At 48.2% G+C, this 17,221-nt stretch overlaps 1 protein-coding gene across 2 annotated transcripts; it reads right to left on the bottom strand.

Moving 5' to 3' along the window:
* Positions 1 to 681: 681 nt before the first annotated feature.
* On the bottom strand, positions 682 to 16,506 carry RS1 (retinoschisin 1). Of its 2 annotated transcripts, none has more exons than XM_074906575.1 (6): positions 16,401 to 16,506; positions 8,193 to 8,218; positions 7,779 to 7,884; positions 2,463 to 2,604; positions 2,121 to 2,316; positions 682 to 981 (listed from the first exon to the last, which is right to left on the bottom strand). In XM_074906575.1, exons 1-6 carry the CDS (start codon positions 16,450 to 16,452, stop codon positions 829 to 831), a joined length of 675 nt encoding a protein of 224 aa, XP_074762676.1. In that variant the 5' UTR covers positions 16,453 to 16,506; the 3' UTR covers positions 682 to 828. The 2 variants fall into 2 exon arrangements, with proteins under 2 accessions (XP_074762676.1, XP_074762666.1); XM_074906565.1 differs by having other exon boundaries at positions 8,193 to 8,227; positions 16,401 to 16,467.
* Between the last annotated feature and the right edge of the window lie 715 nt (positions 16,507 to 17,221).

Here is a 17,221-nt window from a genome sequence, read left to right as displayed (position 1 = left end):
AGGCACTCAGCACCCACTGGGGATCGGGCCGTGGAGATTAAGGCAGTTAATGAGAGCAAGTCCCTGTTCCTGTGCCTAAATGCCCACAGGGAACAAAGCACCCTGGGCTCCCCAGGATATGTCAGTGCAGAACCAGAGAGGATATGGAGAGGGTTGAGCCACCCAGTGCACAAGGCACCAATGCCTGTCCCAAAACCAGCCACAGCAGCTCAGGCCAGAGCGGACCTGATACGAGGGGATATGGAGTAGTTTGAGAGTGTGAGATATGGGTGAGGCCCCTTATACTGGAGACAGGCCAGATCTGGCCCCAGTCTTGTCTCAGAGATGGCAGAGACCAGCAGGAGGAGGATGAGGAAAAGCAGGGTGAGACATCTGGCCCTGTGCAAGAGCACTCCCTGGCCCTGCTGGGGCAGTGGGGGGTTGCCCGGGCTTGGGGACAAATAAACAAGGACAGACCTGCCCTCCCCAAGAGAGTCCGAGAACTGCCTCTCTACCCTATCTACACCTACTTTGGCCTCCACAGCATGCCAACATGATGATTTCCCCAACCTAACACCCAAGGACAGAAGCACCACATCTCACAGGACCAAAGCAGCAGCCATGAACCCTCCCACCTTCCCCAATGTGTTCTCTGTAAACACCCACCAGCTTCACAGAAGGGTTTAACTTTATCACCAGGCATGGTGTGAAGCAACGTTTTATTCAAGAGAGCCCTTCCCCTTGCAGGCTGGGCATTTACACCATAGGACCACGGCCGCAGCTGTCATTGGTGGTGAAGAGGTGCCGCTGCCAGGCAGACACCTACACATCTACCCCAGGAGACAGCGCTCAGCCGCACCTTCCCAGGCACTCAAGGAGCTCCATGCGGATGGCGATGCGCACGTGCCAGCCCAGTGGGATGAGGCGGATGTAGCGGGCCACGATGGGAGGCCGTAGCAGGTTCTGTACTGAGGAGGAGCGGTCCGAGTTGCCGTAGAAAACCTGGGGACAGAAATGTGGGCAGGTGGTTAGGGGGCTACAAATCCTGCCCCATGAGTTTAGGTGCCTGTGTGGAACAGATAGAGAGAGGGAGAGGGAGCCCCCTCCTCCACCCTCAAAATAAGACTTTAAAAATAGCCAGACACAGACAATTTTTGTCACAGTGACTGCGTTTTCTGAGTAAGTCACTTTCCCCCCACATTGTTCCTGCACTTTTTATGGATAGGCTACACTTAATCTTGCCCATTCTCTCCCATTTGCCTTCCTACAGCAAGGCACCACATTTTCAGAGTGAACATGGTTGACCTTGGCTGTTTGCAGGTCATGAGCTGGGCTCCCAGACAGACCGATATAGACAAAAAAACATATCTGGGGGCCCTTTCCCCACTGCATGGCCATGCTGCCATGTCTCCTGCTGCCATAGCCTGCTTTTCAGGGAAAGCTCAGCACCTCCCCAGGGTTGCAGGAACCAGTACTTCAGCAAAGCCACAAGAGCCTCCCATGCTGGGATGGGGCCATCCCCACAGGGGGACAATGAGGACACCTGGGAGGCAGCAGCTGTGGCATCCCCCAGCCCATCTGAGCTGCACAGGGACCACAAGCACCACTGTAAGGTCTCCCCAGTGCAATTTTTCATTTCAGACCAACCACTAAGAAGTACAACATGAGAACGGTTTGGTGGGTTGTGATTTAACTAGTTGCAGATTTTCTCTCAGGTTTTCTGCATCGTCATCATGCATTGGCCCTTACGGCCTTATGGCAAAAGGAGCCCCCATTTTGCAGTGTCCAGATATGGCTAAGGTTGTGTGGCTGCAGCTGGGAAAAGGGTTTTATCATGGAGGTGCTGCCTTCCCTGCAATGCCAGTTAATGCCTCCAAACTTAATCTGGACCCCACTATCATCATTAGAAAACGTAAAAAATGTATTTTGTCCTTTGACTGGGCAGCATGCCACTCAGTCTCACCACCAGAGGGATGCCCCCCACTGTGCTGCCCCTGGACACGGGGTGAGAACTGGGCCCCATCCACCCTGCTGCTCCCACAGGACCTCCCTCTTGGGGCCTTCCCTTCTGAGACCTGATGCGTCTATGTCACCAAAGACGCCACCCCTCCACCAGTGGCCGAAGCGCAAAGTCCACCAACCCGGTTATTCCCAGTTTGGTCCTTGTAGTAAACCCAGTTGAGATTTTCATCGGTGCGGTACTGCATGCTGTACTTGGTCATCCACTCGTCGGCATCGCAGCGCCCTTGTGTGAGGATCCCCGAGATCACCTTCACCTCCTTCAGGTCGATCTGCAGCCACTGCCCATTGTCCTGGTACTTGGAGAGCCATGCACACCTGGGGGGACACCACCGGTCCCACTATGTCCTCCACTGCCGCCCTCCTGGGCAGACCCTCCTGCCCCCATGCTGCCAGGGGTCCCTGGGCTCCCACACCCACCCACCCACCCACAGGATCCCTCAGGGAGGCGTTTTTGGACTCACCCAAAGCCTTGGCCATTGAGGCGGGCCTTGTTGGCTGTCCAGGAGGAGTACCAGCCCGTGTACTGCTCAGGGTTGGAGCAGCTTATCTGGTCAGGGGTGACAGCACCAGACTCAAAGCCCAGGGGCTTGTGGTAGGGGCACTCTGCAGAACAAGGCAAAAAATACCTTCAGGGACATGAGTGGCTTTGTTTCCTGAGTGTGTTTGCATGCTTGTTGACACACCCCTGTGGTTCCACTGCTCCCTCTCCTCCCTGGCCAGGATACTGGGGATGCTCTTTAAACCCAGGCCACAGCTCCTGCAGTATTTGCTGCCCAGGGGCCATGGGGGTCTTCATTCATAACTCTTTTGTATTTCTAACGCCTTTCTCTCCCTCTAACTTACTAAACCTGCAGCATTTTGGGGGGAAGGTTTTATTCAGATGTTGCCGTCTGAATCTCCTTGAAAAAATGTGGAAGCAGATGCAGACTGGATCCATCAGCCTGGATCCAGCCTCCAGGCTGTCAGCCTCTGGTCCTTGAGAAATGCCTGTCATGGCTTTTCTTGCTGGGCTTTATCTCCTTCTACTCCTCCATTCACTGTCTTGATTTATGGCTATGCCTGCATAGCAAAACTGCTGAGTCTGATCTGATCATCCCTCCACAAGCACCCTCAGATCTTCTGCTATGGGGACTGTCTTTGTCTCTGAAGATGGTCTTGTCTTGTGGAAAACCTGTGGCTACTCTGGTGTCAGTGAAGTGTAATGCTTGGCCCTGCTGAAGGCTCAGGGTTCTCCATCTGAGTTTTTTACTTTAGTTCTTCAGGCTACAAACCTGACCCCACAGATGTCTTCTGCAATAGCAAGTTCAGCAAGACTTGTTGGGGTTGTTCAACAACCCCATGCATGGCTACAGGCTTGGGGAAGTGTGGCTGGAGAGCTGTCTGGAGGAGAAGGATCTGGGGGTTCTAACTGACAAGCAGCTGAACATGAGCCAGAAGTGTGACCAGGTGGCCAAGAAAGCCAACGGCATCCTGGCTTGTATTAGAAATAGTGTGACCAGCAGAAGTAGGGGGGTGATAGTCCCCTGTACTCTGCACTGGTGAGGCCACACCTGGAGTATTGTGTCCAGTTTTGGGCACCTCAATACGAGAGAGATATCGAGGTGCTGGAATGAGTACAGAGGAGGGCAACGAGGCTGGTGAAGGGCCTGGAGAATAAATCCTATGAGGAGAGATTGAAGGAGCTGGGCCTGTTCAGTCTGAGGAAGAGAAGGCTGAGGGGAGACCTCATCACTCTCTACAGCTACCTGAAAGGACATTGCAGAGAGGTTGGTGCTGGTCTCTTCTCACGGGGGATTAGTGACAGAACAAGAGGGAATGGCTTTAAACTGCAACAGGGGAGGTTCAGACTGGACATTAGGGAAAAAATTTTCACAGAAAGAGTGGTCAGCCAGTGGAATAGGCTGCCCAGGGAGGTGGTGGAGTCACCATCCCTGGATGTGTTTAAGGGTCGTTTAGATGAGATGTTGGGGGATACGGTGTAGGGGAAAACTTGTAGAGTAGGGCTGATGGTTGGACTCGATGATTCCAAGGGTCTTTCCAACCTGAATGATTCTGTGATTCTAAGACTCCCACTGTCTGCAAAACCACTAGGGGCAGAAGTATTCATTCATCATTAAAACTTTCTGTGGTGGGTGGGGAGCACCTGCGTGCTACCTGGACCTAGTTGTGGGTTTTTTTGTTGTGCTAATTTTTTATGCAATTACATTATCACCATATATCTAGATACACATAAAGAAGGTGCTCACAAGCCTCACATGGGGATTACCTGGACAAACGTCTATATCATGGGCAGCATTTTCTAATTTTGCAGCCTGTGGAACTGGTGTGGTGCCCCTGAGAGTAGCTCTGTCACATTTTCCAGTTTACCGTAGTTCATTTCACAGATTTTGGCAATAAAGGAGCAAATGAAGTTCTGCGCAGCTTCGCTTCTGGGTAGGACATTTCCTCTCCTTAACCATGCCTTATCGACAAGTGTGGTGCCTCATGTTAAAAAATGACTAACACATGGGGAGCATCAGCAGGCACCCAGGGCCTGGCATGACCACGGCCTCCCTGATGCAACACCCCAACAATGTGGCCACACAGTCAATGCTCATTAGCAAGCTCCACTAGGTCGATATCATGTGCATCAATATCTCATTAGCATATCTTGCTCAGTCGGTATCTCATTAACAATTTTTTCCCCATGAAAACACATAGCTGCTGTCCCGCCTTCCTCCAGGCACGGAAACTTCATGCTTTTCCACCACGTTAAAACCCTTCCTCCCTTTGTGCCGGAGGGTGCGCGGTCTGGGGTGGCCCTGCATGTTTACTACTCAGCAGGCTTATCTCGAACACCACATAGCTTTACTTTTAGCAACACTAATCCACCGACCGTGCAACCCTAATGCAATTAGCAGGTCACCTTCTGGCGTGTCCAGCTGCGACACGCTCAGGGACTTGCGAAACAGATGCCTGGTGCCCACCCAGCCAAACCAGCTAAGACATTTAACACCCTTAGTGCCGACCTGGAGAAAAGTCATGCAGTGGTTGCAAGGCCAGTTGCTCCCCTCTGGCTGTGCCGGAGGCAGCTCTGCAACACCTCAGCATGCCTGCTCTGCAAACCGTCCACAGGCAGTAGGGTCACTGGGCCACACTGCCATGCTGGGCTAGGCTGGGCAAGGAGAGTACAAAGCCCCCCTGCCTGGGGAGAGAGACAGCTGGGAGATATGCTAACCGCATTCATTATTCAGGAGAACAGCCTTCACTAAAGGAATACACCTTCACTACTCAGCAACATAATGCTAACACCTGAGAGCACCCCTCACACCTAGCCTGGCCAGGAAACCGAGAGTTGGTCCTCTCACACATGTGTCCCTCAGCTACGGATGGATCAACCAAACCTGACGTGTCTCCTTTCTCTCCCTTTCCTCTCAAGGGGCAATGGTTTTAAATGGAAAGAGGGTAGGTTTAGACTAGACATATGGAAGAGATTTTTTGAAGTGCAGATGGTGAGCCACTGGAGCAGGTTGCCCAGAGAAGTTGTGGATGCCCCACCGTTGGAAGTGTTCAAGGCCAGATTGGACAGGGCTTTAAGCAACCTGGTATAGTGAAAGATAACCTTGCCCATGGCAGGAGAGTTGGACTAGATGATCATCAGAGGTCCTTTCCAACCTAAACCATGCTGAGATTCTGTGATTCCATGACTGGTGCAAGCAACAGCAGGGTGGCAAGGCTTCAGGTGGAGAACTGTACACTGCTAAGGTTAAACAGCAAAAAAACATGCAGTAGGACCAGGCTGATGTTCCAGGCACAGGTGCCAGTAGGGATCCACCATGTGAAGAAGGAGTTCCCAAGGGGCTGGTCTGGAATCTCTGCTGGGCCAGCTGTGATTCAGCATTGCCATAAGGCTCTGTGGTATATGTGAGTGTGCTGGTGCTGCTCCTTGCATATGACACCAGGGCTACAGGAAGCAGGGGGTCCTACATGGTGACCTGCAGTGTTGGTAACCTCCATTTGTCCAAAATACGGTTTACTGCAGCTCCATGCAAAGGGATACAGTTACAGGTGGAGGATATGCAGGTGTAGAGGGGCACCTTCTGAATGGAGAAAGACTCAGACAAGGGTGCAAGGGCTTCAGGGACATGACCATCACAAGTGGGCTTCATGATGATGTTGTGACAAAGAAGAGTTGTGGTGGTCAGCCCTTTGAAAGGGAGTGGTGACCTCAGGCAGGCCCATGCCAGCTCCAACTCATATTTGGGGTAGTGCATATGGGTTTCTTTCATAAGAGGCTGGAGTAAACTGTCACAACAACAGATATAAAGTGTCGTTTCTGAAACTCCTATAAGTGATTCTTCTGCATCACAGGGCTGTCTCTGGGAAATGCCGCCTTCCTCCTCATACCAGCCCCAGCAGGCAGCCCTGTGGAGGTACTGGCTGCAGACACTGGAAGGACATAACCTGAGAAGCCATGACCCTTTACTGGGGATGTTTGGGGCCACTCTGCCCCCAGTGAGACACCACCTATGCACAGTGGATGAATCCTGCTTGTAGTTTCTCTGGGCACGGAAGAAGCCTGTGGGCAATGTTCAAGCTGGACAAACCCCAGGTGACATGGCCTCCACAGGAGCTGGGTCATGGAGGGAGAGTTCAGGGGAAGCAGATGGCCTGGCAAGGATGATTGGAAAGCTTCTGAGCTTGTCAGCTCCCTCACTCCGTGGGAGGGAAACCTTCAGGTTCAACACAAGTGTGGGATAGAAATGCCTGGGTTTTCCCCCTCTCATTTCTGTTTGCATATGCCTGCAAGCTCTGTCATATTTTCTTGTCAATACACATTTTTATTTGCTTTTTAGCCCATCCTGGCTTCCACTCAGAGCTCTTCCAGGGTAACTCATTTAACCTCTTCCTCCTTCAGGGCAGCCATGACAAATGCCAAGCACTGGGGTGACCGTTTCCCCTGTGTATCTCCCATGGGGAACCCCGGGGGCAGCAAAATATACCTCAAGTTTTTGCACAGCCTCTTGCAGGAGCTGGAAAGAGATGGTTGCTAGTGGGCATGAGGCAGGCTCCACTTCTAGCACCCAGCTCCAGAGGGGGTGGACACTTCTGAACATCTGTGTGACAGAGGCCTGAGCAAGAGTGCAGCTTCTGTGGGACACATGAGCTAAACCTGAGGATCATCTGGGTACTGATAAAGCCTTGCTGGGGTAACACATCAGGGAAAATGTGGCAGTTGTGGGGAATAATAAGGAAAGATCTCAGTTAGAAACCTCTAAAACATGATCTGTGAGGAATGGCTGAAGGAGCTGGGCAGGGGCAGCCCAGAGAAAACACATCTGTGGTCTTTTACTCTTTAAAAATATGCTGCAGAGAGAGAATAAACAAGTTTTTCCTGACACCTGGAAAGAGGAGAAGATGTTGCAGGCTAAACTGTAGCAAGGGAGAATGAGTCTAAATGGTACAAAAGGTTTCCTAGAGCAAATCCTGCACACAAGGGTAGCTGCCCCAGGCAGTTTCTGGGAGCACCAGCACCAAGGGCTGTAGGGACAGGGCAGGCAAGCACCACCCTGGGTGACCTCCTGAGGCCCAGGCACAGCCCCTGCTGCTGCTTGCCCCTCTGCCTGACGGTGCAGGGTCACCCCACACCTCCCATGGGTGCAGCTCCCCTGGCCCCACTGGCAGCTGGGTTTGGAACAAGTACTGCCATCAGGTGCCACCTCTGCAATGCAGGGTGCAATGGGGAAGCTGCTGAAGATCACCAGACAAACATGGCTAAAAGCACACTGGCCCATTACCTGGCATGCACATTAAGGTGTTAGTCCTGCTGGACCACACCGAGTTAGGACCTCCTTGACAATCACATTTGCAAGCCTTGCTGTGCCACAGTTCCAGTCTCTCATCCTAAAGGGAAGGTAAAAAACCAGTAAACCAACACAGTCGTCAACAATGGTGACACGAGGCTAAATCTGAGTCCTGAAGCTTAGACAGACACACATCCTGTCCAGGCTGCTGCACCTTCTCTGAGCCCCTTTCTTCATGACAGCCTGGCATGAAACATGGGATGACTCCCCTTTGGATTCAGAGGTCAGACCATGTGCCTGGGCTTGGAGGCCCAGATGCCATCCCTCCTTCTTCCCTGAGGCACCAGAGACAGGCAGTGCTGGACCCCCAGCATTTACCCAGCAGCCAAACGAGCCATAGAGACTTACCTCTCCCGGGGAGAGGGCCATCACAGCTGGGGCAGGGGGCATGGAGGGAAGAAAGAGAGAAAGAGATCAGAAATTAAGATGTTGTAAGCAAATGTCAGGAAATGCAATGAACATTTACTCCTGATCTGGGGACAGATAAATCAAGCAAGGACTGATGAAACTACTGTGTTTCCTCAAGCTGGTTTCCAGGGGAAAGCAAGAGGACATGGGCAGGAACTGTGTGCACCTGTGTCAGTGTTACTTCTACACTACATTTTCTATTCAAAGCCTTTGACATCTCCTCTTTCTGATCAGATATGCCTATAACATCCAGAGGAGAAAGGTATACCAGTCCCCTTGGCCTCTGCTTTATAGCTGATTTCAACTCTATCCCCTTTTGCTGTCTTCCTGCTCCACAGTTTCCCTTTCCCATTTTGCCCTTAAAACATATGAGCTGATGAACTCCAAGAGTGAAATCCCAGCCTGGCACCACAGCAAATCCCTGGTGCTATTGGAGGAGATGGGACACCCTGTGAGGTGCTTGGCCTGAGATCAGCCCCTCTGGATGGAATGAAGGAAAACAAAATGCAAATAAGTCTTCCCAATCCATCTGACCTACAAGACTCTCTTTTTTTACTTTCTTAGAGAAAACCAGTTGCTGTGGCCATAGAGAAAGAGCTGCTATTTTTGTAACATCTAACCTGTTTAATCTCCTGCCTGTCACTGAGCAATGGCTTTTTTTATGAACCCTTTCCTTGCTGAAAGGGGTCTCCCACTTCACAGTGAAGGCCAACGCAGACTATGTTAATACCATTTGGACTGGCAGAACAGAGCCCACACAACTATGAAAACAAAATAATTTTTTTAAAAAAAGTCCCATGACTGCTGATAACTCATCACTACAAGTCAAATGTCAAATACCATGTTTTCAATGCCAAGGAGGGAATCTGCAAGCCACTAAGGACTGAACTACCAAGCAGGTTAAAAACTTGCATACAGGAGCCATGAGAAACCTGCCATCTCCAAACAGAGGTTTTGTGAATATGAAAAGAGGATCTTTTCACCAAATGAATTAGACTCTGAATTATTCACTGAAATCTAGTTATGATTTATTCATTCATACACTGTCACTTTGCTGAGCCTAGGAAGCTCCGTCTAATGCTGGGGATTTACATCTTGCATTTCTATGGCAAGTTTCATCTCAAAAGACTGTGCAATTATGATCAGCTGAAATATAAACTATATACAAAGCTCTGTTTATTACTGAAATGCAACTGTTTCTTGGGTGTGACACTGAGCCTGAATGTATCTAGAGTCTGAAAGAAAGACCTCAGCAAAGAACAAAATGATAAAGCTATTTTTTAAAAAATCTTTTCTTAAGCACAGAGATAGTCTCCTTTGTTCCAGTGTCCCAGGGCAGCATTTCTGGCACTGGGAACTTACTGCATTAACCCAAGGCATCAGCCCTGGCAGAAGAAGCAAAGATCAGTCTCCAATAAAAAGCTGTGTTTTAGTCAGGCCCAAGAGGGAGGCAGGGGGGCACCCAGACCCCATCCAGCTCAGCAGGAAAATATGGGTGCAAGTCTCTGGACCTGGCCTCTTAGAAAGCACAGGCTCGGGGCCATGCACATCATGCCCCACCTTGCCCAGCACATATGTTTCCCAGTTGAGCCCCATGACTCCATTGTGCAATGAGAAAATCAAGGCAGAGGTGCAAGCCCAGAGCCACATATTGCATCGCCACCTCCGTGCTGTGCCACACAGGGCAAAGCACGTCAACTTAAACCAGCATGAAGGTTGTTTAAGTTAATGCTTCCTGTCATCAGATCAATATGATACAAACCCGGACTTTATCACCTATGAAAGCTGTGGCATCTTTGCCAATAAAAGCAATGCAGTGCCTCTCCTTACTGCTTGATGCTCTGTTTGATGCCAGTGCTGGAATGTCACTGTCACTGGGGGCAGGGGAGCTGGGCAGCAGGCATCTCTCCTGCCCCTCTAGCCCATGGTGTGGTGGCCTTTCCCAGCAGGATGGGCTCCCTGCTCCAGGAGCACCAGCTGTAAGGGCTACCTTCATTACCTAGGGATTTGGGAGGCCGGCTCCCCAGCCAGCATAGCCCACCATGCACCCCCACTGCCCAGCAATCACTGAGCAGGTCTGAGCTCCTTCAGTCTGTAGGTGTTCAAGTTTCATTCAGAGATGTGTACTCACTATGTGTTTCTTAACCTCTTTATTTTCATCTTTAGAAGACTGTTTTTTTGTGGAAAAAACTTTTGTGGGTTGTTTCCTTGACTTGACAAGTGAAGCCATGCAAAGGTGAAAGCAAAGGTGCCTTCAATATTTGCCTTGCCTTGGCTCCCCTACAGCGTCCGAGGTACCTTGAGGGTCTACAGAGAAATCTGGTAAACAAACTAGCAAATGAATATACTTTGATAAGGATAAAATATTTCATTATATGTGCATCGGGTCCATATACCCAGCATGAGGAAGATGGTATTGTAGTGAGGCCTACTCTTATTGCCTGCGGTGAGGGAAGGGGATGTGAATTACCAGGCTGATGCAGGGTACTGCTTTGGGTCCAGGCTGAGCCCTTCAGGAGGGCTCCTGAGTCCCTGCCTGGATATCTGAGAGCCAAGATAAAATCTGGCATGTCACTGACACATACTCCTGGATATCCAATGACTGTGAGTGAAGCAACAGGAAAAAAACGGAATAGTTTTCAGGTGGGTGGGTGTACGGTAGCAAAACTCAGCCACCAGGAATAAACCGTCCTACCTCGGTTGCCCTGGAGTTGCTTCGGTGGCTGCACCCGCCAGTGACACCTGCTCCTGAACCACAAGAGCAGCTTTTAGGGTTTTTAGTTTCACCTGGCAGGGGACATCACTGTAAACCAAGAAAGGGTGTGAATTTCAAGCACAAAAGCCCTTTTTTCAATGCAATATGTTACTGGGACAACCCTGCAACATGCAATGGTGCAAAGGCAGTGCCAGGGCAGGGTGCCAGTGGGCTGCCCCTCTGGCTGCCCCCGTTGGGTTGGGGTCCTCCACCCCTCACTACATGACTCGCTGGTTTAAACATCTCAGATAAGAGGTCAACTCTGTCTTTTTGATCTAGAAAAGGTTAACTGCTAAGGGCTCACTCCCACAGGCGGCTCAACCATCTGAACACCAGCAGCCTGCGGCACAGGGGAGCGACAGGCTGGGCTTGTAGTAAACACAGCAGTGGATGGGCCAAACACCCTGCCTGGGAAGCACGGCCTGATAACCCCTGGTGCTGGGAGAGGAAAGGAGACAAAAACATGCCCTTGCCTGCAGTTGGCCAGAAAAAGTAGTAATTGATATATTGGTGTGTTTACAGCTGTGACGGGCCCTGTCCTACAAAGGAAATGAAGAGGAAATCTGCCTGCCAATAGTCTGAAAATGTGATGGCCAGCATGCTTTTACAGCGAGCATGTTTGCCTTCAAGGAAGGTTACAAAGATAATTGGTAATTGTAGGTCAGACAGAACGAATTGCTGCAATTCATGGGAGAGTCGTAAGTCCTGCATGGCCACTGGGAGCTGTTGTTTTAAAAGTACATTACTGAGAAAAATCCCAAAACATTAAAAAGGAAAGAACCCTATTTACAGCCCCCACAGTGCCCCAGGACATTCAGCAAACCATCAGTTCAGTGAAATAAATTATTATCTGTGCGTGTTTGTGAGAGGCGGAGAGACATGTCATGTGCCTTTCCTGTCTCTTCATCTCACCCTGCAGCGTGGCCATGTCCAATGCACCACCATGCACGAATACCACCACATAGTGCAGGATTTGGGGGGCGGGGCTTGGACAAGCACCACAAGATGATTTTGTGCCAGAGTGCCTGTCTTGGTGGGGCTTGGCTGGAGCATGGGCCCTGGGACGGCCCCACTTGGCACCTGCTGGTGAGAGGATGGAGGGGAGAGATATCCCAGGGACTGGGACAGGTTTGGGAGGGAAGGAAAAGGTCTGGCAGAGGCAGTCCTGGGATGCCAGGATTGGGGGGGGATAGGTTTCCTGAGTGGAAGTGGGATAAAACAGCAGCCACAACATGGGGCTAGCTGGGGAAAAGAATGGCCAAGCAGTAACAAGGATGCTCAGCTGCTGGCATTTTAATGACAGGAACAGATAACTGTTCATCTCAGAAAATTAGTGGTCATTAAAAACGTGGTTAAACAAGAGAAAGAAAGGAGGAAGCTGAGTGTGGGCAGAAGTAACACCGCCAAAGGCTGAGCACATTTCAGTAAGTTTAACTATGAGAGATCATATTGAATATGCTGACCATAGAGCCACAACAGCAAGCCCTTTTTTTTCATTGTGGATAGAATTAGTGACAGCTGCACAATCATGAGAAAGCACATTATAAAATAAAAGATACATAAAATACAACACAGAATAAATGTCAGTCACTCAATTTACCAGAATAAGTCTGCATAAACCTGGTCATTGTAGGCAAAGTATGTGGAAAATGTTAATGACTTTGTTTATTGACTTTAAGATTTAGGTGGCCTAGAAGCTTCAGCTGGAAAATAGTTTTACCTCTCATCTCTGCAAGCAACATCTCAGTTTAAAAGAGCTCAGAGAGACAAGCAAAATTATTTTCTCTCCACTTCTCCCAGTGGAGAGCACTCCTTTCATCATGCAATGCTTTCCCAGCACGGTGGCTCCTGCTGCATAGCTAGTCAACTGCTTCCCTTCTGCACATGTGGGCCATGGGGCAGGGGAAAGGAAAACAGCTTAAAACCCAGAAAAATGTGACTGGAGCCCCGGAAAAGCTGTCACAGAAATGAATGATGAGACTGGAATGAAAAGCACTAGTTTTATCACGGTTTCTGAAAGGCACTCCATTGCAAATCCCTGTTTTCCTTGAGCACCACATTAGAGAACATCAGGAAGCAGAGTTAGTTAAGGCAGTCTGTAAGCAACACAGAGGGTCGAGACACTGAAAAAAAGCATTGCGGTACCTCTGTGCCCATCAGGTGCTAGTTTGTGGGTTGCTGTATTATTAACACAAGCTATTTTTACATCCCAGCCCTGGAAATCGTGCCAGCCGAGCGAGGTGACTCACATCAGGCTGCAGCAGCCTCAGTAGCAAGGTGTATTTGGGGAAGCTGCCACATCCCAGGCCACTGTTGCATGTGGCATTTTCCTCTCTCCTTGCCCCTGAGCCAGTGGTGATGGCCCCAGGGTCCCTGCTGCAGCTGTTGTCTGTCCCCAGGTCTCCTCAGCAGCCATAAGCCCCTTGCCCAGTCACTTCTTGGTTGCTTTTGGTGTTTTCTCCCCAGGGCTTTTTCCATGGCCATGCTAAGCAAGCTTCATGGGACTGTGTGGTGTTGCCCAAACAGTGCCTTTATTTCTAAAAATTGCAGGCCTTAAGTGGTCCCTGGGAGCTTTGCTGGCAGGCAGAGACCCCCAGGGCATATGCAGATCTGTGTCCACCAAAAGATTTTGGGAGCCAGGCTGGCCTGGTGAAAGCAGGGTATTCATTCAGGGGCCCTCACCACCTAAAGCAGCACTGGGGCAAATGCTCAGGCTGTTTCCCCTGCAGATAATATTCTGGCCCTGGCACCCACCCTGGAGGGCACCACCACCCTGGCACACATCAGCCTGTGAGGACTCATCTCTGCTGATCACTGACAGGCATGGTCAGAGCCAGAGACAGAAGGCAAGAGGACCAGCACCAGCATGTGGAGGGGAGAAGGGATCATACTTCATGTTAAGCTCCTCTCTTGTGCTTTAATACGGCTGCTGTTTTCCTCATTCATTTTGTGGGGATTTTTCAGGGGTTTACTATTTTCATTTCCATTTTATTTTCTTTATTTGAATTATATTTATTTGGTTTCCATTTTCACTCATTTGTATTGTGTCTTGTTTGATATTTACTGGTATTTATCTGAAAGTGATAAAAAACATAATTAAACATAATTAAATAATGACAATTATACCTATTTAATTCATATTCATTTCTCTTTTATGCTTCTGTCTCCATAATGTTTCCACAAATTTTTTTTGTTGTGAAAATATTTGGAAATAACTTAAATAATTTGAAAAAAATCAACATTTTCCCCTTTTCTTCTGAAGAGATGTATAATTATCTTTTTTTCCAAAGTGCTCCTTTGAAAATTTTTGGCAATTTCTGATCTTACTAACATGTTTGTTCCTTCCTGCTTAGAGCTATGGAGAACACTGCCTGCATAGTAATTTCATTAGATGTATCGATTATGCCAAAGGGTGCCACTAAAGATGTTATTTACTGTGATCCGAAGGCGGGTTTGGGCCTTTGATTTTCTTTTATTTCTTTTCAGAGCTGAAAAAAAACAGAGAGGGAAAAAAAGAAATCCACTCTTTTAAACTGCTAAGATGTGCTTATTGCCCGACGTGCAGTGAGCACGGATGGAGTAATGCGGCACAGGCATGTCACATTCAATGTGCTAAAAGCATATTCATGTCAATCCGGGGCTTGGGGTGCTCCCCCTCACCATATGGAGGGGACCCAGCAGCTGCTGCGGCTCTTGTCACAGGAGCCCGCCTGCTGCACCATATGCCGCTGCTGCTGCTGCGGTGGTGTCCCCGGCAAACACGAGCCCAGCCAAGGCGCGGGGGCTGGGGGTGCTCCTCTAAGCCACTTGCTCTGCCAGAGAAGATAAGCTAAGGAGCTTATCACGGCATCAGTGCACGTGGCTCAGAGGACTGACCTAGCAGCACCTTCTGCATGGTGGGAGAGGCAGGACTGTGAGGGGGACCTGGGCAAAGGGTCACTGATCACTCTTTATCCAGAAGAGGACACTTGGACCACGAATCAGAGAAAAACAGTAAATTAAGAAAATAAATTAAATACCAAAGGAGTGATGCCTGGAAAGTGATCCTGCAAGTAATTTTTCACTGCAAGCTCTCCAAAAATATCCTGATATGTGGGTGTCTATTAAAAGCAAGCTGTGTCTGGGATTCAGAGCAAGGTATGAACTCATTCCAAGGACTAATTGCAGTTATGCCACCCATTGGGAAAAAAATGCTGGAATCTGGGTAAAAAAAAATCTTCCAAGAAGCAAAGGCACCAGTAACCTTCCAACGTGAAATAAAGAAGAGCAAAGAGATAAGGTATGAGGAGAACACGCCAATATTTGCTGGAAGATTAAAAGGATGACCTATTAATTAGACAGAGTGGGGTACAGCCAAGCATAACAGGATGAAATGGCTAGTTGACGAACACTTTCCTGTCCATGAAATTTGGTAGACCAAAATATTCAGTGGAAACAGAGAAGGATAGAAAAAGCTAGACAAAGAAAAACACTGAGAATTCAACATCCAGGGGGGAAAAAGCTGGACTGTCTGATAAATCTGTCCCACACTCTATCAGATCATACTCTATTCACAGGTTAACATTGGTAGATACTATTCAGCACTTAGCAAGAGCAACCTTAGCCTTGTTTAAGATGATAGCAGCTTTGCCATTGGCTTTGATGAAGCCAGAAGTTCAAACACAATCCAGAAAAATGATCTCCTCATTCCACAGCTGGGATAATTAAAATGAAATGAGACTATGACCCTGAATTTTCTGGTTTCATCTAGCTACTGGTTACCTGCTATCATTGCTACTATTCTGAAAAGTAAATTTGAGAAAGCCTCAAGACTGATAAATACTTTTCCCATTTTCTTGACTAATGAGGCAAGAGTCAAATTGCTTTTTGTTCTTAAAGTGCCTTTGGAACTCTTTCCCAGGCCAAAATACCTGAAAGATCCTTTAAAAGAAGGCAGATCTCCATCAGCAATGTCTTGCTGATGGAGAAAATGATCAGTTTTTGATTAATCAAGAGTTTTGATTAATGAAGGACCAGTCTTTCATGTTACACTGTACCTCATTTTTCAAATCAGCATTATTATTTACTCACTGGCTCAGCTGCACTACAATTTTCTTTGCAAATTCATATTTTGACAAATTATATGGCAATTTTTTTACACTGCAATTATTTTGTGAAACAGAGTTTTACTGCTGAATATTCATAGAGCTGTAAGAATGCTGCTCACTCATGTACATAAATTATACATCTCCTCCACAATTTTGCCTTTCCCCAAATTATTATGCTTCCATGAGAACATAGAGAAGAGCTTGCTTTGTACCCCACAGCCCCCTGGCAGAAGAAAGAAGCTTGGATGAAACAAGAAATACAAAGAGGAACATCTGAAAGTGCCTCTCAGGAGGCAAAGTGCGTACCTTTGTACCAGAAAAGAAGAGACAGCAGGACGCTTCCCATCTTGAACCGCATCTTTTCCTTCCTCTTTTGGGAATAACTCCTTAGCGTGCTGCTTGGATTGCTGGGAAGGCATGAGATTAATTTAAGCATTGCCTAAGCACCTTACTCTCCTCCATCCTTGCGATGTTATCAAGCACCATCAAGCCAACCACACAATTATTACTGTCAAGCTCCATCCTGGAGGATGTGGAACAATTTTTAAAAGGTAAAAAATACAGAGGTACTGAGTGCAAACCTGATCGTGTATGGAGATATATGTCCAAATAAACAAGGATATACCTACCTAGAAACCACATATACCCCCCAAAGAAATGAGGATGTCTAATGCTTATAAAACACCTGTAGTATGTATTGTCTGTTGTATGTAGTATGTATTTATTATCTTCCACCCCAATTATTTACCTCTACACTACCAGTGCCTTTGCTAATAATATCTGTGTGTAGAAATCTGCCCTGGCCTTACTGATCTTTCAGTCACCTAATTGGAAGAGGCTGAAAACTGTAATTACTATATCAACCAGAAATAGCACATTTCATTTGTTTACTTGCTGAGCTGTAAAAATCTCAAACCAAAAAAGTAAATCTCCCTTTGCTAGCAGTTGTACCTATAGTATCCTCTCAATCAGTTTACATCAAAGAGAGAGTTATACATTCAATTTTAAAATGACTGAAAGATTCGAGACGACTGCTAGTGATTCCAGTGGATCTTGCACCCGTTCCTCCAATCTCTGTTAATTATGTGCAATTAGCAGTGAATTTTTAATGGAGGTTTTTGAAAGCA

The sequence above is a fragment of the Athene noctua genome, chromosome 1 (assembly GCF_965140245.1).
Source record: "Athene noctua chromosome 1, bAthNoc1.hap1.1, whole genome shotgun sequence".
NCBI classification, from domain to species: Eukaryota; Metazoa; Chordata; class Aves; order Strigiformes; family Strigidae; genus Athene; species Athene noctua.
Note: the sequence above shows the minus strand (reverse complement) of the source record. Positions and strands in the feature narration are given on the sequence as shown.

Excerpts from the sequence above, each read along its gene's own strand:
- RS1 (XM_074906565.1), bottom strand. The coding sequence starts at position 16,452 with ATGCGGTTCAAGATGGGAAGCGTCCTGCTGTCTCTTCTTTTCTGGTAC. Across the intron at positions 7,885-8,192 it reads TGGCCCTCTCCCCGGGAGAG|GATGAGAGACTGGAACTGTG; the intron begins GTAAGTCTCTAT and ends CCTTCCCTTTAG. Across the intron at positions 982-2,120 it reads ACCAAACTGGGAATAACCGG|GTTTTCTACGGCAACTCGGA; the intron begins GTTGGTGGACTT and ends TTCTGTCCCCAG.